The following is a 19,225-nucleotide window of genomic DNA, read 5'->3' as shown; positions in this document are numbered from 1 at the left end:
GGTGTAACTGTGTCTTCACGGTAAAGCCAAACTGATGCCTCTCACTGACAGTTATTTGTAATTTATCTGCAAACAGCAATTGAAGTTCATCCGACGGAGCATCAGCTGAATTTCCAAGATGGGATGGAAAAGCTCGCTAACTATTCATGTTGGATTTTGGTTCTACTTAGTAGCAGGAGGACTGGTTTATTACTACATCGAAAATCCAATGTACCACCTCCCACCAGTGGAAAAACGTAAAAACAAACGGGCGAAATGTTTTCTTGTTTAATTATTATACTTCCAAAATTTCCAATTAACCTATTATAGCCTAGCTCATTTTTAATTATACGCTTTCCTGGTTTCTTTTATTGACATAGTCAATGATGTACGTAATTATAATTTATTTAGAAGCTAACCATAATGTTTTATGTGTTTTGATTGGTTGGGATTTTGTCCTATCCTTCAAAGGGTAAAATTCTAAAAGAAGAAATAACAAATTATTCTTCTAGCCTATACTTTTTTTAATACTGATATTTCAGCGATGACAATAAACATCAGTTTCTGTCAGGATCTGATGAATTCAGGTACGCACAAATTATTTGTCTTCAAAGCTCTTGGGGGTGCTTATTTTTAATTAAAAGATTTTTAAATTATGATTATCAGTTGAATATTCCGCATCAGTCAGTAGAGGCGGCGCGAATTATGAAAACGACCATTTTGAAATATGGTTCGGTGTGGTCAGAGAATCTTGCAACAACCTGACTGTGAAGTTGGAAAATGTCACTGATGTGAACGATACTGGAGATGTCGCCTGGGAGTTTTCAAGCGCTCTCTTTCTGTGCATGAACATTCTCACCACTATCGGTAACCGAAAATTTAATTTTACTCTTTTGATTCTTGGATTCATTGCTCATGTTTCTACCCCAAAGTATTTCTATAATTTCTTCTAGTAACAACCTGTAAGATCAGGTCTTTATCTAAAGCGGAATTAATGATTAATAATCAAAAGAGAACTTCGCCGTCTAGTGCAAAAGTAATAAAAATAATCATTACGTGACTTAAATTAGATTTTTTTGTTTCAAACAAATCACATAGACGGCTGCGAATCTTTAAGCGACCAATCTTTTTGGTAATCCTAATGTTGCGTTAAAATCTCGTTCTTTCTTTCAACCTTTGTTCGGCCTTTGTTTTTGTCGCCAAAGTAATATTTTAGCCTACTGAATCTGACCGGTTTTCTCATAAAATCTGCCTATTAGTCTACTCAGAGCACGCGCGCAATGTGCCATTAAGGCAAAACGTATTGCATAATTATTCAAATATTATTTGAGGGCTGATTCTTACCGGTTTTTCTAAGCGGAACCCACTTAGAAAAAAAAAAACTATTTGAACAATCTGGCCGTGAACGAGTCGGATCTTGTACAGTCTTTCTAAATATATTTGGCATCTAAATTAGTATGCACAATTGCACACCCAACCTATACGCATACAAACGAGGATTTATTTTTTCTTTTGTTCTTGATACTTTTTGCTAAAAATGTGTTGACCATTCCAATTTTTATAAAAAAATTTTAGGCTACGGAAATTTTAGGTATTAATCACGTTTGAAGAAATGGACGCGTTCAACATAATTTAATTGTTAAATTTGTTCAGTCCAAAAAGCGATTGGGGGAAAGTATTTTGCATTTTTTACGGATTCGTCGGGATCCCGATATGCGTAGTGTTCCTCGCTTCGACTAGCGACTACTTCAGCAACATGTTTTTGTACTTGTACGAACGCCGACAGAAAAAGCAGAGAAACGACGATAAGCGGCACAGCATCTTTATCGCAGCGATCTTTTTTCTTATTCCTGGATTGGCTGTCTTCATCTTCTTTCCGTCAGCAATATTCGTTTTCATAGAGGTGCCAATAGAAAAATGAGTATGCATTGATGAATTGATTCATTGTTATAACGATTCCTACAGGGCTGGTCTTACTTGGATGCAACATATTTTTCCTTTTTGACACTCACATCGGTCGGATTTGGAGACATTGTTGCGGGTGAGGCACAAACATTTGTTTTGAGAACTTCAAGAATTTATCCGGAATTTATGTTACCTATTGAGTATTCATTTGATTTTTATTAGCTCAGCAAACGAATAGCAAGCTGTTGTGGCTGTACCGAATTTCTTGGATTATCTGGGTTACGCTGGGCATTGCGTATTGGGCGATTGTCATCAATTTCATCACTAAGGCTCTGAAGGTAAGAAAAGAAAAAAATAATTTTAAGAATAGAAGTAATGTTACGAATGCTTGAATTTGTTTGTTTTTTTCAGTCCAAAAAAGTTAGGGAAAAGTGGGAGCAAACGAGCCATGCACTCGCTGTGCAAGCGAAAGAAGTGCGGCGAGTTGTACGTTCATTTTCGAACAATACGTTGCAACTTAGTCATTCTGGACAAAATTTATCAAACGAATTTATTGCTCTCAAATCCAAAGTAGGTCTATTTTTATAGTTAGACTTACAGCTAATAAGATTTCAATGAATTTTTCCCCCCTCAGACGGCATTCGATTTTGCCCATCACTTCACGGATTCCATGGGAAAAGCATTGACTAACCCTGAACGTAAGCGTTCTTCTCTTACCGATTTCGTAACAGCTTTCGAATCCGGAAGCGGATTACCTCTGCAACAACAACAATCAGAAATTGTGAATTATAACCCCGATTTAACTGAGCGTTCTTTGACCAATATCGCAAATGCACTGGAATCCATTCCTAGATGGGGATTAGGACAACATCAATCTGAGCAATCCTCCATTTCCGCTAAAGATATAATTGATACCTCCACTCAAAACGATGGCTCTCCTTGGCTATCATTCAGTAACGCCCAGCCTGATGATAACGTGTCTCTTCCCAGTGTCTATCTCTCTGCAAATCCTTCAAGAAAAACATCAGAAACAAAGAACGATTTTCCTTCTCGTTGGTATGATGATGACGCATCAATCCGCAGTACCTATCTGTCTTTGAATCCTTCAAGGAAAACATCGGAAACAAACAACGACCATCCGAACATGCCTCAAACCTCGACCGAAAACCCTCCACTTCGAAACCTTCTCATTGAAGCGTTAATGATCCTGAATGAAGCCGAAACTAACGGAACAGTTCTCGATCAGTGATAATAGTATTTCTGCACATGACCGATTTTAGTAATAACCTAACATCAGGTATCCTAAAAATATAGAAAGTTCATTAATGTAGGAAGGCGAACACCGTCGTTTGTAAACAGTGTACGTGTACGTACTTCGTGATGTTATGCTAAAAATAAAGGACCGTTTTCAACACATCAAATGCTTCGTATATTTTGATTAATAATACAAAGATTTTTTGTTCAGCTGCTCTTTTCATTTAATCCTAGTAGGATATGATCCTACTTCTGAGTTTGTCAATGTCATCATTAAATTAGCGTAATAAAGAAAAAAAAATGGAGATAGAGTCAGAGTAATATGGAAAACCCTTTCAGGATATATCCACCTTACTCCTCTCCCCTTTCAAAATTCTGTGAGGCAAATTTTACTAAAATGTACAATTTCTAAACGTACATCATAATAATTTAAGTACTTCTGAATCACGGAATTTTAAAGTTCGTTGCTCCAGTTTGAACTTAAGAAAACTAGGAAACAAAACGAACAAAGAGAATTATCTTGATTGAACATTCAAGCACAGAAATCAAAGACTAGTATGCCAAAATACCATTAAAAAAAAGCCCCAATCGTGATTTAAAAACCTAAGATAGTAGAGACACAAACTCTGACTTTGAGACTCATCAAGTTCCCATTTACTTATTTTTAACGGAATCCTTTTCTGTATACGATCGGATGCCATTGGTGACTCGGTGTAGGAATATCGACAGAAATTTTGATAGTACTTCGTTGTGTTTGACGCCAGGATACAATGAGATGAGTGTGACTATAACAATCAAAATGCTGATTACAATTCAGAATACTAAATAGTTTTAATTAATAATATTACATACCAAGAATAAAACAAATGAGCCAATTGTTGACTGTATAACCAATCCAAGCTGAAAGACTGCAGAATGAAAAGAGTGACAAGAAATACTGGAAGATAAAACATAACAACAGGTTACATTTAAAAATATCAAAATCTATGCACTGTATCAATTAAAGAAATCACCATTTTAGGATTTGTCCTTTTGAGATCAATAAAATATGTCATCTGGTTGTAAATTTTATCTTGAGTTTTCACCAGAGTTTCACAGATTATCTCAAACTTTTTCTCTATGGAGAAATGATCAAGTTACCTTTTGATCAAGTAAGAAAATGAGATGAAGAATGTATACCATTCAATGCTGTCCATTGATGAGGTTGTGATATACAGCTACATATTCTAGGAACACTGTAATCAATCAAACTGAGTATCAGAAAAAATAGAGATACGGAGGTGATGATTGGAGGATTCCAATACCAGTACATCCTAATAAACGAACAGAAACTTTATCATGTCACAGGAAAAATTTTTAAAAATATAGAACCTACAGAAATACAGTGCTAATGGTTCCAACAATAGGTGCAGGGTACCAGGATTCAGTCCATATGAGGACAGAATACAAGGCAACGAGAAAAACACGCCAGGTTTCAATACGCCGTTTTAGAGATTTTATCCTCTTTTCCTGAAATTGGGCAGAAAAACATAAACAATGGGTTTAGTGTGCTGCAAACAAACGAAAATAGTCACCTGGTCGGATACAAGAAGGATATCAGGCATTTTGAAACCTATTATATTAGACAGTTTTAAGAAACCAAGAGCCCGAGACGGCACGTATAAAAAAATAGAATAAATATTATGGCATGTGAGAAAGGTTCGTGACTCACACGCAACGTTGACAAGGACCTTGAAAATAGAATGTGAAACTCGCGAGTTGCAAATTACTTGAAATTCAACGCAGATTTTTCACGAATAAAAACCAATTCATGTCGAAAGAAAATGTTTTTATTTTAAAATCATAAAAAAAATAAATAAATTTTTCGAATACGTTTTTTTTAAATTGGTACCCATTTCGGCAACGGTGTGCATCTTGTATTCTTGTTGTCTCTGAACTCTGAGGCCAAAATTTCCTGATATTGTCCAAATTCTAACCGTTCTAACGGTCGTATCAAAATTCTTTTCAAATTTACTCTTCCGTTTTCTGTTTCGTGAACATATCACTTTTCTGCTCTTTTGTTTTTAACCCTCATGGCTTCAGTAAGTTTTTAGAAAATTGAGTTACAGCTTGCAATTTTAGACTTTAAAGTTGCGCCCATTTTGAACCGTTTAATCTAGGTTTCGTTTGAAAACTTGGCACCTCAAGTTAGTCGCCAAATTTGCAAGGAACTTCAACAGCTTATTAGTGATCCACCTGAAGGCATCAAAGTTATTCTCAATGAAGAAGACATATCTGATATTCAAGCCATTATTGATGGACCTGGTAAGAGTAATTCTCATTTAAAAATAAAGCCTAAAATTAAATCATTTTAAATCATTTCCCCCACAATCAGCTGGTACCCCATATGCTAGTGGACATTTTAGAGTAAAATTAGTGCTAGGAAAAGATTTCCCCTCTGGTCCTCCGAAAGGTTTCTTTTTAACCAAAATATTTCATCCCAATGTCTCGCAACAAGGCGAAATTTGTGTCAACACCTTGAAGAAAGATTGGAAGCCTGATCTGGGTATCAAACATATATTTCTGGTGCGACTATTTAAGAGTTCAATTCTATTTCACAACTAACCTAAAATCTCTTTTTTAGACTATCAAATGTTTGCTAATTGTCCCCAATGCAGAGTCGGCTTTGAATGAAGAGGCTGGCAAGCTCTTATTAGAGCATTATGAAGATTACTTTCAAAGAGCAAAAATGATGACTGAAATTCATGCCAAAGTTAGTCAAAATCAGGTAAACAAAACCAAATTTACCAACTTACTGTATTTATTTCATTTTCATTCCTTGATTGAAGTCGAACGCGGATGCCCACTTGAATGAAGACAACAACCCAACGGAAGGCCCTACAGCATCGAAAAAAGCTGCTACTGATCGCACAGTTTTGGCGGATAAGAAAAAGCCAGTGGCCAAGGACAAAAAGAGAACATTGAAGAGATTATGAGCGTCACTGTACATAAATGCCTTTTTCTCTGTTTCTTCTTGCTTCACATCTAGCAACGGTTTGAAAATATCCGTAGTCTTTCTCAGCGATAAACTCCATAATTCTCCATCTCCCATACCATTTGAATTGTTTCGTTCCCGCACTTCTATGCAGTGCGCGTTATTTAACGAGCAAATCTATCCATGTCTAGTTTTTACACTCGCGGAAGGGAGGAGAGTGTTGATTCAGTTTCCTTTTCTTTCTCTTAATTTTATGCTGATTTTTCAGTCGTGTGAGGTCGAAGGAAATATAAAAAAATTTGCTGATAACCCATTCAACTCATATTTTTACCTTTAGTAAGTTATCACAGGTTACATTTAATTATTGATTTGCTGTGAACGTTTAAGATTTTCTTGGAATCGCACTTTAATGGTTCGTTTCCCTGAATCTATTATAAATCCCTTAACCCCAGGTTACTCACTCGGAAGGTAATTTGGCGAGTGCAATTATCTTGGGAGTAACGACCTTGCACCACCTTTAGCAGGACCACACCAACCTCACTCACAACCTCATTTGACCTGCACCTTCGGTTGTGTACAGTTTGAACCAGTCTCTACGTTCCCACTATGCGACTTTTAATCATTTTAATTTTGTTCGTGACATGGACTGTTTGCGAAGACGACACCGAGTTAATCGAGGTAACATTTGAAACGGCCGATTGCTGTTTGGTTCGTAGAAGGTCATTGATCCAAGTTCAAAAACCTCCACTCAAATTGTGACTTTCCCATTTAACATTTTTCAGAAAAATTCAACAGCAGTTCGCGTCAAGAGAACATTCGGCTCGCCAACTCCTGACTCTGAGAAAGTGAAGAAGATGACACACCAAACGACATATTTGTCGAAATTGCTCCGCACAGGAATCAGTTTGGAACGAAAATGGTTCGACGTCATGTCGCAGAAATCCACAGCCGAGGTGGTCGTTTTTCTCGTCCTGGGCATCGTTTCTACTTTCTTCGTTATCCTGACCCCATTGGTGCTCCTGACCAAGCTCCTGGCCCCGCCATTGGTTTTCAGGAGAAAGAACCGCAGCATTCACGATCAACTCCATTTGGATTTCTCGCTTCCGCAATGGATGGATCAGATGGAATCGTGGATGAACACGCACAAACCACTCGAGGATCGTTAGAGATACTGTTTCCCAACTAGACCTGCCCAAGTAGTACACGTATCCTCTAATAATCCTCGTTCCAAAAAGAAACCAGCTATCGCCGTCGTCGACACAGACTATAAACTGCGTTAAGGAGACAAATAACGACGTTGTATTTTTTTTTTCTTGCACACACAGACACACAGGGATTCCATTAAAAAAAAGAACAAAAAAAAAAGGGAGAGAGAATTTGTTGACTTGGAAGATTGAAGGAAACATCTATTTTTATACAACAGCATTGAAAATAATGGCGCGTGTTTTTCTTTTTCCCTTTTTAAAAAAAAACCATCGCCTGAAGAAGACAGAGAAAGTGGGAAGAGCCGTACTGTACACACGTCATTGCGCCCCCAATGCCCGGGGTAGAACACAAAATTATAAAAAGCAGGCGGATCAATACGACACTGCCAGATATAAGCCACGTACATGATTTTTTCCCCATTTTTTCTTTTGTTTCTCACACAAATTTCCAACGAGGGGGGCGGCAAAACAAAACGAACAGAACGACATTTTGTCAAAAAGAAAAAAAAGTTTTAAAAAAATGTTTGTTGTTGTGATGGTGACGGCCGTAAAAGCTAAACAGGCGTTATCCTGCATTCCCTGAGGCATTCCATTTTCAGCCTTGTTTTTTGTAAAAAAAGGAAAACAAAAATTCCTTTTTAATTCATTAGCATGCAATTTAGAAAATACAAAAAAAATGTTCCCCCCGCGTAAATTTGAAACATATTTCTGTTAAAACAGAAATAAAAGAAAAAGGGAAGTTTTTTGAAACATTTTGAGTTGTCTTCGGATGACAAATTGATCCGATTTGGGGGAAATATGTCAAATATATATATAAAAGAGGACGCGTAGGAACTTGTCAACAGATGATTTATGTGTGGTCTTGCCGAGTGTTGGTTTTTTTTGGAACGGCTCAACGAGTTCCAATGACTTTTTTGAAAAAAAGCTGCTAGGCTCTGTCCAAATTTTTGTTTGTTTTTTTTTGCCCTTCCGGAAGGTTTTTGTATACGCGCCATCCGACACACACGCACAATAAAAAAAAGAGGAGGGAGTGGGGGGAATGTTATGAAGCATGAACAATTTCATAACAGTAATTTTTCTTTTTGAATAGTAACACTTAAAAAAAGAAATAGAATAACTGCGACACCGACACGACACTATTAGTGTCATAACTGTGCCAGAACTTGGAGATTCTGTGAGCCGGTTGGCGACGAGGAAGACGGCGGATGGTGGACAGTTGGGGAAGTTGTGACTGTAACCAAAACGGGCGACGATTGGCTGTTGTGGCAGCCCAGCACCTGACTGGACGAATTGGTCTGCACGATCGTGACTGTGTTGTTGTCCTTGTCTCGTTTGCTCGACGGCTGTTGCTGCGACTCGTCCACAAACGACGGAGCGGCACTTTTGATTTTGGCTTCCACCATCGCCACCTGATGGTGAATTAATGCCTCGGTACAACTCGACGGAGTCGGCTGCTGCTCTTCCGCCCTCGGCTGCTGATGATGATGTTGTTGTTGTTGCGACTCGGGGTTGTTTCTGGCCTCGATGGCCGTAGAGGCACTACTCCTCGATCGGTAACTGGGCGGACGACTAATTTCACTCTCCCGGATCGGCAGTGACGGCCTAATAAACCGAAAAAACAAAAAGGAATCGATGAATATCAAATTATAATAATTCAATCGATTTGTATTACTAAATACCTTAGGAGGGTGTTGGCTTGTGACCGATAGGTTGGCGGAGGTGAAACGGGCGCAACTGGAACGCTACTGGCAGCCACACACGCCCGACTAAGAGGCGTACTGTGTTGTTGCTGTTGCTGCTGCTGTTGTTGCTGTTGTTGCAATTGCTGTTGGTGCCTGTCTCGATCCAGCAGCAGGAGCCGGAGCCGGTACTCTTGCATGGAAGCCTGATAGGAAGGTGGCGGCGGCCTGTATTGGAATTCCGGATACATCATGGCGGCGTAAGGATGGTGCGGCCGCCCGTAAGTCGGCGGAATTCGCGAGAGGAAGCGACGTCCGCTGGGTTCGGCCACTCCCGCCCCGCCAGTCAGTCCTCCGGCACCTCCTCCTCCGCATTCGCCATTCTCCGCCACGGGCAATCCACCAGCGCCCGTCATCGACGATCCACCCAATCCCATCATGGCGCGACACGACGGGGCGTCCTGTGACGTCAACCTCCACGCTATCGTGCTGACCGTGATCAACACGATCCCCACACCTGTGCAGACAAACAAAAAACAGAAACAAAATTCCGTGTTAAAACAAACAACCCAAAAAAGTTTCTCTTTGACCCATTTCCGTTCATCAAATCAAGTGGAAATGTTGTTGTTCCATCATAGGATCCGCTATGTAAACGAACGCTCCTAGCGGTTAATGCCTCCTCTACTCCCATCGATAATCAATGCGCACTCACGACGCCTGTTGCAAACCGGTCCAAACTTCCCTCCCTCCCCCCTTCAAAATGCAAATGTTTTTCTTCCTTAACGTAACGAGAATTTTCCAAGAGAGGGGGGAAATTCGTGATGAAATTGGATTTTCTTTCCTTATCGTCAAACTTATTTTTTGGTTGTTTTTCTCGCCATACGTCAGATGGCATTAGACGGGATGAATTAACCGGATGACTAAATCCAACCGGATCGATAGTTGAAAACAAAAAAGCGACGGCTCCTTATGAAAGGGGAGGGCCCATCGACTGAAAAAAACGAACGAAAAAAAAACGAACCGACGACGTAAACGAGTCGAAGATGAAAGCGAATCAACTGGAGAGCGTGTGGCCGTAAAAAGAAGAAAAAACCCAGGATGCGAAAGAAAAGAAAGAAAAAGTCTCAAATATTGATGATCCGCTCAACTGGTTCTCGGCGAATGATCCCATCACACACAATAATGGCCGCCCCCCAAAGTGAAAGTTTCTCCCTCAAAACTTTCCCATTTAAAATGCCGAAATTCTTTATGTCTCTCTTTCTCTGTGGGTTTCTATTTTATATTATTATTATATTATTTCCCCATACACACACACACACACACACACACACTGGTTGTGTTTGATCGATGGGTTGCGATTGCAAGAGACGGGCCAAAATAACAACTTACCAATCATGAGGAGGGAAACGGTAAGGTGTTCCCGTCCGGAAGACCTCATGGCCCCGAGGACTGTTCCCACAACTGCGCAGCAGATGCCGACGAAGGCGATCATGACGATAAACCAGCGGATGGAAACCGTTTGCGTCACCATCACCCCGCAACACGATTTGCCGCTCTCTTCGCCGGCGTACATCGATCCCCGAGATCTGAAATAGACAAAATCAAAGAAAAATTTGACATTGATTATTTTCGGTTGTGCAGACGACAAGTACTAAAAATAAAGAAAAGAAAAAGAGGATGGATAGATAATTGGCATATAGAATTGTGTGGGCGCCGGATAGAATCTTTGCAGTCGGTTGCCCAGGGTGGTACCGTTATAATGTCTAAAAAAGGGGGAACCTCCTTCTCCGTGAAAATCTAAACCAGTGGTGGCAATTAAGTCGTGCCGGGTTTTTCGGGATGTTATTTTTTCGAAGTAATGAAAAAGAACCCTTCTTCTTCTTCATCACATAGAACATTAAAAAAAGACCCGAATAAGGTTATCATACCCGCCCAATAGTCGGCGGTTGAATGAGGTTACCGACAAAAAACTATACGCGACTTGAACGAAGTAAAAAGAGCCTTTGGCATTGAGTCATGGAACGGCCATTGAACTTTTTTTTTATTTTTGCCAGTTTTTCTACAGGTTCGAAAAAACGAGTGGACTAACTGTTTGGATAAATTTTTATTTAGTTGTCGTGTGATCATTTGTCGAATGAAAAAGACAACGGAAAAAAAGTGAGTGAGAAATAAGTAACAGCATTGCGGTTCCTCTTGCTTTTCTTTAATGACGGGTTCTACCACTTTATTTTTCTCCCTTTTGGCTTGTTACTTTTTCCTTGCCAAGTTGAAACATTTTCTCGGTTCGGGTTCACATGCCAAGGAAACTCTAGACGAAAGGCACACACGAGAGAGAGAGAAAAACTCATTACGACGAGAATCTTTCGTGCATTTCACCCGTGAAAATCGTCAAGTGGGTTGACTCCCACCCAGCCCCCCGATGGCTACCGATCCTACATAAACCGTAGAGCACCGGGAATTTCAAAAAATGTCTCGACCTTGCTTGAGAAAAAACAACAAAAAAGTCGACGTCATTTGCGTTCACACAGAGTAATCACCGAGGGACTTTCACTCTCCCGAAACAATAAAGCACGGCAGATATTATCTAATGCCCAAAGCGGGACGAAAACTATCCGACCGTGACTTTGACGAGAGCCCGACAGAAAACAACAAATAAGTCGGTCACCTTTTTTATTTTATTTTATTTCGAGTTATGTGGGTCGTCGTGTGCGCATTTGCATGCGACCCGCTATTGACACACACACACACGGGTCCAGACAGCTGCAGTTTTTTCTAGTCCCGTTATATGTGATGTGATATTTAGCGTGTGGGCAAGAAGAACAAACACACACATCCATCGGTGGTTTTCTGGAGAGAGAGTAGCTTAACGAATTCCGCTAGAGAGCGCGCAGAAACCCCCAAAAAGGGTCGATCAATAACAACACATGGACAAGTCTGAGGGAAATCAGACAAGGGGGGCTGCTGGGCTGCTGCTGGAAATGTTTCCCACACACAAAAGGGAGAAAGAAGAAGAGGGGAGAAGAATCATATATATTGTTGGAAGAATATTATATTGGAAAGAGAGAGAGAGGGGGGTGAAAAAGAGAGAGAACCCTATTCATTGAACAGCCAACAATATCCAAAATGGATGCTCCAGTACAAGATCTTATGGCTGGAGCTGCCACTTTCTTTTGTACAGATTTTTCTCTTTCGGGGTAAAAGAAAGAATGTTCTCCAGTTTCGGGCGAGTGTGTGTGTGTCCACAATGATTATTTAGTCCGCAAATGCAATTGGGATTTTGAAGATATTTACTCGGTATATGAAAAGAGAGTCTAAATGTCAACGGACAGCTTGAGGGGCAGAGATAGGGGAGGAAATCAGGTTAGCGGGCATCGTGCCAGAACGCTGCCAACGCTTCCAGTTGTGGCTATAAGACTACACGCAGGCACACAGAGACGATGTCAGATGAACGCCAATGTAGGACGTCCGTGTCTTTTTCGTGCCTTTGCTCTAACCAAACGGAACCCAATTGAGGTCACAGGCCCATAACTCCGGGCAAAGAAAGAATAGTATAACCATTCGGCCTCACAAAAAGATTTCTTCTAGTGCCTATAGTGCGCTCTTTTACTGTAAAACTCCACAACAACAACAGACCAAAAAGGAACAGCGTAGAGTCTCAGGTTCAAGGTTTTGATGTTGAGCCATACCGCGCGCAAACGACTAAACTCCACCCCCGAAAACGGTTGCAGCTGTAACGTTTTGAAAGAGGCGGACAGAGCACCCCACCGATACCAATCGATACATAACCCCCTCGAAACAGACACACACAATATTAGAAATGACATGAGATATTTGATATTTGTACGGCCATTGAATGTTTCTATCAATGTCTAAGGCTTCAATAGACAACAGAGAGTGAAAGAGATTAGAAAAAAGAAAGAGCTTTATAGAGTTGCATAATTGGCTTTATGCGTGTGATGGTAGTTTTCTCTCGAAATCCGGCGGAAACCGAACAGCGCCGGAACTGTTTTTCAGTGGCGGGCGAAAGCGAACGAGCTTTTCGCTTCTCTGTTTGAGACTTGAGTCTCTCGAAGGACAGTAGAAAGAGAAAATGGTGTCAACCTTGTGTGCATCCCTACCAACCGCAAGAAGCGGCGGCGGAGACGACGACGCCATAGGCAACAACAACAACAAGAAATTGATGTTGTTGTTTTCTCATCCAAACTTTTGCGGTCTGTACACGTCCCTCAGAAAGAAGAAGAAAAAATACAAAATCGGCTGTGTGTTTGTGTCGTCAAAGCGGAAACGGATCCGCCAGAGGCGCAACCCATTGGGATAAAAGAAAAAAGAAAATAAAAATGGCGAAAAGAAGAAGAAGAAGAAGAATACGTCATAAAATTTGATTGAATTTTATGTTACCGTCGACCACCGGCTGGCGGCAAGGTGAAACTATTGCTGGCTAAAAGTGATGTGCTGCCTCCGCCGGCGGGTACCACTACGGCCGGAGTTGTGGTGGTGGAAGGAGGCACCAATAAGCCACCACCGGCGGCCGTCGGCCCGATGGCCATGGGAACGACGGACAATGGGACGGGCAACGCCGTGATGGGGATGGGTCCCATGCCCATGCAGCGCTCGCTATTGTGCGGAAGCGTCGAGTACGGCGGAGGCATGTGGGCGTTGAGGATGTCGGGCAGATGATCCGAGTTGCTGGGCGAGACCGGAGCGGCCGACAGGGAATCCACCGACAATTCCGTCTGATCGTGCAGCGCTTGCTGGACGTGCTGCTGGAGCGGTTGGGCCGGCACCTGCGATGATCGCCGATGTCGTCGCTTCTCGCGACGCCTCCGCCGTGGTGGACCTCGTTCCAGCTCCGTCACGGCTTCCTCCACTCCGCTCAGTCCACTCTCACTCAACTGGGAGACGGGCCGACTTCGGGTGCGACCGCTGGGATCCAATAATACAACCACGGCTCCTCCTCCTCCTCCTCCTGTCGACGTTTCATTTCGAGCGTTTTCCACCCTGACGTTCTGCTGGACAGAATCCTCCATTTCCGTCTGGCATTCCGTCGACACGAGCCGTCCTCGATGGACGTCGGTTGCTGCTGGAGTCGTACGGCTGGCCGGCTGTTGTTGGGATGACTGTCGGTGTCGGTTGGACTGCGTAGGTAATGTTCGGGCAAATAAGCTGGGCAGCGAGGCGCTGATCGGCGCCCGGACGACAGATGTTCGTCCCCCAGCGGCGCCGGAAGCACCAACGACGCCGCCACCGCCCGTCGAGCTGGAATGAAGGGTCGCCATGTCTGTCGCTTTTTCCTACACTTATTCCCCTTCTCTCCCAATCAACTGCAAAAACAAACATTAATCAGAATTGATCAGATCCAGCTGCGCAACAATGACGGACTATGGCGATCTTATCCGGCATATCCATCCATGCCTTTCCATCAAGTGATATCGATCCACACACAAACCCAACCCAACAACTATTCCAATCTCCATTTTAAATGAACCCCATCCCCCCCAAAAAATTCGTTTATAAAAAGGAGGACGAGGGACGGCGTGTGCAGACGACAGATTATTGGATAAACCGATTCATCCACACCCGGAAGAAGGGGATCTAGTCAAGTGTCGGAAGTTGGAAAGTTGATCCATCATCGGGGAGGGTTTAGGTTTATAAGGATCTCTATGCATACATGAACACGAAAGTAAAAAAAAATTCCGGTCTGATAACGTTAAAATAAAAACAATCCTCCATTGGAAAATTTCAAAAGAATGATGGAAAAAATTTACGGATGAAGAGATAAAGAGAGTTTTTGTCCTTTTTTTTAGTTATGAAGCCCCTCAAAAAGTGAAAAGCTAAACTATCGATCCAACATACTACAGTATACCCAACGCTGTTGCATTCGATATAGAATCAAGCGAAAAGAAAGGAAAGAAAGAATAAAGATTTTGTTTTTCGACTGGCAGGTAGATGAGAAACAGCCTCTTCTTTCTCAACTTTTCTTCTTCCTATCGTTCTCTCCCCAACAACTGAGCGTCCATTTGCCTCCGAGCTAACCCACGACTGTACAATAAAAAAGAAAAGAGAACCCTCTCTTTGTCATACCTCTCTCTCTCCGATGGCTACACACACACACAAAATCGTGAGCGAAACAAGAGACAAATCCTCGTGTGCGTATGAACACTGGAGAAAAAACACTTTTTTGTCGGTTAGCAAACGTTACCGAACGATAATTTTCAACACATCGTGATGGCGCCGCACACGTACACACTCGCAACAGCGGAAGAAACAACACACGAGCAAAGTTTCTTTTGTTTTGAGAGAAGAACGAGAAGCAACTTTTTCTTTGATCGAAAAATGGAAGAGACGATGGAGGAGCACAACTCGAGGCTCGGAGCCGCGTCTCCTGACTGGTGAATTTCCCAGAGAGTCGACCAGAGAGAAGAGAGGGGGAGAAAGAAGTAAAAAAGGGGAGGACACTAGCGCCACCGCCGCTGAACAACCCACCGGAGGCATTTTGAGAAGGCCAAAAAGAAAAAAAGCAATGGCGTCCGGGCTGGTTTTCTTCTTCTTCTCTTTCCCTATCGATGAAACATTTTCGACTGTAGAGAGACTCTCACCAAAAGACGCATTCGTAGGCTGCAGAGCTCACATATAAAAAAATGGCTACCTCTCCGACTAATTGGATTGTTTAGCCAAACATCCCTAAAATCTGACTAAACGAAAAAAGAGTTGATTATACTGCACAGAGAGGATCAAAAGCAAGTTTGACGTCATAAAAATTGATGATGTTCTCTGATTACACTGAGGAAGCGCCGCTGAGAGTTTAGTTCCAATATGTCCATACGGCACGCCAAATAAAAAGAAAACAAAATCGCCAAAGCTTCGAGCTGCGTGTGAAATGGCCGTTTGCCTCGATGATGGAACGCACAATTTTACTTTTTTACTTTTCCGGTGGTTCCAGAACGACAAACAAGTTCACTGACCACCGTCCACAGTTTGGTTCTTCTTTTTTATCCTTCAATTTTGAATTGTATTCAGCTGTCGTAAGACACTGAGCACATTTCTTCGTCGAAAATGACGAAATGACTCGCAAGAAAATAAAAAAAAACCCTGGGCTACGTTCTTCTCGATTGGCTTTTAAAAAACTCTGACGCAATTCGCATTGATTTCATTTTCAAGGCCCTGGAAAAATGACAAAACAATTTCGCTTTTCTCCCGAACAACCGCAGTGGGAATCTACATTTAAAAAAAAAAAGGAAAAAAAGATAGACGCCATTGAATTCGGGTAGGGCAGCTGTACATATCTATTTTATTTTAGATATATATTAAAAGGTCCCTCCTGGAAAAAGGTTCACTAGTCCGTAACAATCCGCGGCGCGCGTGTGTCGAACAACACACACACACACAGCTGCCCGGTGTGTTACATTATGAGTGACGAGCATTTCCGTTGAACTGGACGAAACACTGCCGACTCTCGTTTCCCGTTCGGGGGGGAGAGAAGAATAGTATAAGAGAAAGCAGACAAAAATTTGAAAGAACCGTTCGGCCACCAATTATGTCAGTGCGGTTGCACCACGGATCGCGTCTAATCACTTCCGCTTTTTTCTCTTTAATTTTAGGCCCTGAAAAAATTGAGTGACCTTTTCCCTGTGACTGGAAAAAGAAATATGCAGATTTTTCCCCAACATCCCTGGAGCTGGTTGGTAAAAGTAGTACACTGGGACTATTTTTTCTTTAAAAAAAAAGAGAACGAGATATTATTATTACCTGGCGTTGTGTTTTATTTCCCGAGGAGATTGCGTCTCGTCATTTTCATTGATTGTGGTCGGTCGTATATTGTCGAAAGCTGCGGCTATTTGTGGGTCAAATCTCCAAATGATGATGAACGGCCGCCGCCGTTCCATGCCATTCCGTGGGAAAAGAATTTTTGGCCGTCGGTTGAAAAAGAAAACGGACCATAAGTTTCTCATCAACCGCCAGCCGAGCTGCTATAGACCATGTGTTGTATTAGTCCGTCGACACCTTTTCTCTAATCAGAAGCTGGGGGGTTGATGATGAGCACCCAGGTGTTGATTGCCCCATCATCTACGAGAAAGGGAAGAATATCACAAAAGTATTTTTTTATTATTTTTATTATTCCTACGCGACTTGACACGGTCAACAATTTCTCTTTATCCGCCGTGGCAGTTTCTTTTTATCTAAAGAGAGAAACATCTGCTTTCAATTTGAATATACCTCCGTGACGCTGTATAACTTCCGACGAATATTCTCAATAGGTAGACACAAGCATTGGATACGCCGACTATATCCAGAGCTAGCCCATCATCATTAGCAACATGCTGTAAAGTATAATATCATTGTCCTAATGTAAAAATATTAAAAAATAAAAAAAAGTTTGGAGGCTTTCACTCTCACCGGCTATTGCCGGTGTGCGAACGCTTTCTCTTCTAGTGACGATCCAAAGATGATGATGTTCTCATTGAATGAAAATTTTCCTTCGACTTCTTTTTCTCACACATTAGCATTTTTAAGGTGGAAACAAACTCAGAAAACGTGAAAGTTTCGCCACACATTTTCATGTCTTTCTCCTGAAAAATTTGCATATCAGAAACTACACCAAATACCCAATAGAGTCGCAATGGCCTACAACATGCTCTAATCAGAACAAGGAATATAGCGACACACTATTCGAGTTGACACGAATAACACGTTTGGCTTCTTTTCCTCATTCTGGAATAACTCTAACATGGGAATGAAAGTAACTCTGCGCTAGTTTCAAATTCTCCACTGATTGGACAGCGAAAAATACCAAGGCCGGGGGAAAAAAATATTTTTCTAACCAACTTTCGCCTGAGATCTTATTTCAGAGATTTTGTGATCCCGTTATGATTCAAATTAATTATCACCCGCATTATTATCTCGTATGGAACGTGCTCTTTGAAACGATGATTGGGAAATTATATACTCACATACAGATGGAGATGGGTGGTGGTGGCCCACCCAGTGTATAAATATGTACATTTCCTATCTCTGCGACGATGCTGGTGCTGAGAGACGGTTCCTATAATGGTGTTGATTTCCAGGAGGATTGTGTGTGTTATCGGGAGCGATACCAGCAGAAACTGTAGTGGGCGGCGAGTCAGGAAAAAAAAAGTTCAAGTGCTTTTTTGTTTTCCATCTTGATAAGTTCCATCTTATCTTCCTATTTGGTCCACATAAACTATTAGACAGAACGATAAATTTTTTCAAGGAGATAAAAAAAAGGGAAAGAAGGAACTTGTTGAGAATTAAAATTCCGTTGGGGATAAACCCATCACAGCCAGCAGCAGACGGGACTTACTCGACTGGAAAACATTTTTCTTTCTTCTGCTACATCTGAAATTCGAATGAATGAATTATTTTCTTATATAAAATACATAGACGTTCACATCGTGTATTATTACCAAATCTACTAGGGAAAAAAAGGGAAATAAAACACATTGCAAGTAAAATCCCAGGGCTATATACTATAAGCCGGTTAAAGAAGAAAAAAAATAAGCAGTTTTGTCCATGTTTTTTCTCGACTTAGAAAAAGGGGAGTGAAGAAAAAAAAACATATTTATTCAACGGTCAACATCTGCCGATGTTTTCCTTACACCCACCCACCCCGGGAGAGAGCAGACACACACACTTTACTGTGTACAACTCAGAGAAAGAAAAGAAAAAAACACTGATATGTATAGACATATCAGAGTTAAACTTTGAATGTAGAAGATAATTGAAAAGCAATGGGCCAACTGAGCCCCAAAACATGTTGGTTGGCTTCCTATTTTCCCCCTCGAAAACGTCACCTATTGTGTGTGTGTGTGTGTGTCTTTCCCCAACAACTGTGCATAGAAATTTATCTTTTTTAGTTTTTCTTACCTGAGATCTATCCCCCCTTTCACTCCGCCAATTTGTTCCAGGTGGGCAGAAAAAGAAGATGAAAAGAACAACTGAAGAGTTAGAAGCAAACCAGGTAGGATCTTCAACCCATTTTATGACTGCTATTCGTCAGTGTCGCTAGACTCTCTCAGCTTCATTTTTTCTCAATGGAACACACACATACACACAGCCCAGAGATGATTCCATTGTGATTAGAAATCTTTTTCAGAATGAACTTGAGGACACTAAAAAGGGAAAATCGACTACCTCTCAAGACACAAACCACGTGCAACTCGGCCTTCTCACAATTTGTCACCGTGTCACTCATGACCCCTAGATGGCTCTCT

General features: G+C 41.5%; 5 protein-coding genes across 10 annotated transcripts; 3 read left to right on the top strand and 2 right to left on the bottom strand.

Annotated features, from left to right (window-relative positions):
- The first annotated feature begins 9 nt into the window (after positions 1-9).
- Positions 10-3,348, top strand: LOC124197872 (potassium channel subfamily K member 2-like). The gene is made up of 9 exons (XM_046593428.1): positions 10-236; positions 522-566; positions 646-846; positions 1,555-1,570; positions 1,633-1,882; positions 1,945-2,020; positions 2,107-2,222; positions 2,296-2,454; positions 2,519-3,348. Exons 1-9 carry the CDS (start codon positions 119-121, stop codon positions 3,131-3,133), a joined length of 1,596 nt encoding a protein of 531 aa, XP_046449384.1. The 5' UTR covers positions 10-118; the 3' UTR covers positions 3,134-3,348.
- Positions 3,290-4,866, bottom strand: LOC124197880 (ADP-ribosylation factor-like protein 6-interacting protein 1). The gene is made up of 6 exons (XM_046593447.1): positions 4,713-4,866; positions 4,514-4,647; positions 4,318-4,451; positions 4,152-4,255; positions 3,991-4,075; positions 3,290-3,923 (listed from the first exon to the last, which is right to left on the bottom strand). Exons 1-6 carry the CDS (start codon positions 4,740-4,742, stop codon positions 3,793-3,795), a joined length of 618 nt encoding a protein of 205 aa, XP_046449403.1. The 5' UTR covers positions 4,743-4,866; the 3' UTR covers positions 3,290-3,792.
- A 179-nt stretch (positions 4,867-5,045) lies between these two features.
- Positions 5,046-6,421, top strand: LOC124197879 (ubiquitin-conjugating enzyme E2 S-like). Of its 2 annotated transcripts, none has more exons than XM_046593446.1 (5): positions 5,046-5,219; positions 5,298-5,442; positions 5,513-5,703; positions 5,762-5,890; positions 5,967-6,421. In XM_046593446.1, the coding sequence occupies exons 1-5, from the start codon at positions 5,211-5,213 to the stop codon at positions 6,111-6,113; spliced, it is 621 nt and encodes a 206-aa protein (XP_046449402.1). In that variant the 5' UTR covers positions 5,046-5,210; the 3' UTR covers positions 6,114-6,421. The 2 variants fall into 2 exon arrangements, with proteins under 2 accessions (XP_046449402.1, XP_046449401.1); XM_046593445.1 differs by having other exon boundaries at positions 5,049-5,219; positions 5,762-5,905.
- A 118-nt stretch (positions 6,422-6,539) lies between these two features.
- Positions 6,540-7,397, top strand: LOC124197881. The gene is made up of 2 exons (XM_046593448.1): positions 6,540-6,790; positions 6,895-7,397. Exons 1-2 carry the CDS (start codon positions 6,719-6,721, stop codon positions 7,276-7,278), a joined length of 456 nt encoding a protein of 151 aa, XP_046449404.1. The 5' UTR covers positions 6,540-6,718; the 3' UTR covers positions 7,279-7,397.
- A 534-nt stretch (positions 7,398-7,931) lies between these two features.
- LOC124197869 lies at positions 7,932-19,208 on the bottom strand. Of its 5 annotated transcripts, XM_046593425.1 has the most exons (9): positions 18,879-19,208; positions 18,316-18,350; positions 17,945-18,195; positions 17,211-17,337; positions 16,743-17,060; positions 13,395-14,317; positions 10,386-10,582; positions 8,997-9,513; positions 7,932-8,919 (listed from the first exon to the last, which is right to left on the bottom strand). In XM_046593425.1, the coding sequence occupies exons 6-9, from the start codon at positions 14,270-14,272 to the stop codon at positions 8,463-8,465; spliced, it is 2,049 nt and encodes a 682-aa protein (XP_046449381.1). In that variant the 5' UTR covers positions 14,273-14,317; positions 16,743-17,060; positions 17,211-17,337; positions 17,945-18,195; positions 18,316-18,350; positions 18,879-19,208; the 3' UTR covers positions 7,932-8,462. The 5 variants fall into 5 exon arrangements, with proteins under 5 accessions (XP_046449381.1, XP_046449379.1, XP_046449378.1 ...); XM_046593423.1 differs by having other exon boundaries at positions 17,945-18,350; XM_046593422.1 differs by having other exon boundaries at positions 17,211-17,314; positions 17,945-18,350.
- Between the last annotated feature and the right edge of the window lie 17 nt (positions 19,209-19,225).

Source organism: Daphnia pulex, chromosome 7 (genome assembly GCF_021134715.1).
Source record: "Daphnia pulex isolate KAP4 chromosome 7, ASM2113471v1".
NCBI classification, from domain to species: Eukaryota; Metazoa; Arthropoda; class Branchiopoda; order Diplostraca; family Daphniidae; genus Daphnia; species Daphnia pulex.
Note: the sequence above shows the minus strand (reverse complement) of the source record. Positions and strands in the feature narration are given on the sequence as shown.

Bases quoted from the DNA above. Each gene is read 5' to 3' on its own strand.
- LOC124197872 (XM_046593428.1), top strand. From the start codon at position 119: ATGGGATGGAAAAGCTCGCTAACTATTCATGTTGGATTTTGGTTCTAC. The intron at 567-645 runs GTACGCACAAAT...TATGATTATCAG, and splicing joins TCAGGATCTGATGAATTCAG to TTGAATATTCCGCATCAGTC. The intron at 2,021-2,106 runs GTGAGGCACAAA...GATTTTTATTAG, and splicing joins ATTTGGAGACATTGTTGCGG to CTCAGCAAACGAATAGCAAG.
- LOC124197881 (XM_046593448.1), top strand. From the start codon at position 6,719: ATGCGACTTTTAATCATTTTAATTTTGTTCGTGACATGGACTGTTTGC. The intron at 6,791-6,894 runs GTAACATTTGAA...AACATTTTTCAG, and splicing joins ACGACACCGAGTTAATCGAG to AAAAATTCAACAGCAGTTCG.
- LOC124197869 (XM_046593423.1), bottom strand. From the start codon at position 14,272: ATGGCGACCCTTCATTCCAGCTCGACGGGCGGTGGCGGCGTCGTTGGT. The intron at 9,514-10,385 runs GTAAGTTGTTAT...TTGTCTGCACAG, and splicing joins CGTTTCCCTCCTCATGATTG to GTGTGGGGATCGTGTTGATC. The intron at 8,920-8,996 runs GTATTTAGTAAT...TCGGTTTATTAG, and splicing joins CAAGCCAACACCCTCCTAAG to GCCGTCACTGCCGATCCGGG.
- LOC124197880 (XM_046593447.1), bottom strand. From the start codon at position 4,742: ATGCCTGATATCCTTCTTGTATCCGACCAG. The intron at 4,452-4,513 runs GTAGGTTCTATA...TTCGTTTATTAG, and splicing joins ACCATTAGCACTGTATTTCT to GATGTACTGGTATTGGAATC. The intron at 4,076-4,151 runs GTGATTTCTTTA...TTTATCTTCCAG, and splicing joins AAAGGACAAATCCTAAAATG to TATTTCTTGTCACTCTTTTC.
- LOC124197879 (XM_046593445.1), top strand. The intron at 5,443-5,512 runs GTAAGAGTAATT...CCCCACAATCAG, and splicing joins AGCCATTATTGATGGACCTG to CTGGTACCCCATATGCTAGT. The intron at 5,704-5,761 runs GTGCGACTATTT...TCTCTTTTTTAG, and splicing joins GTATCAAACATATATTTCTG to ACTATCAAATGTTTGCTAAT.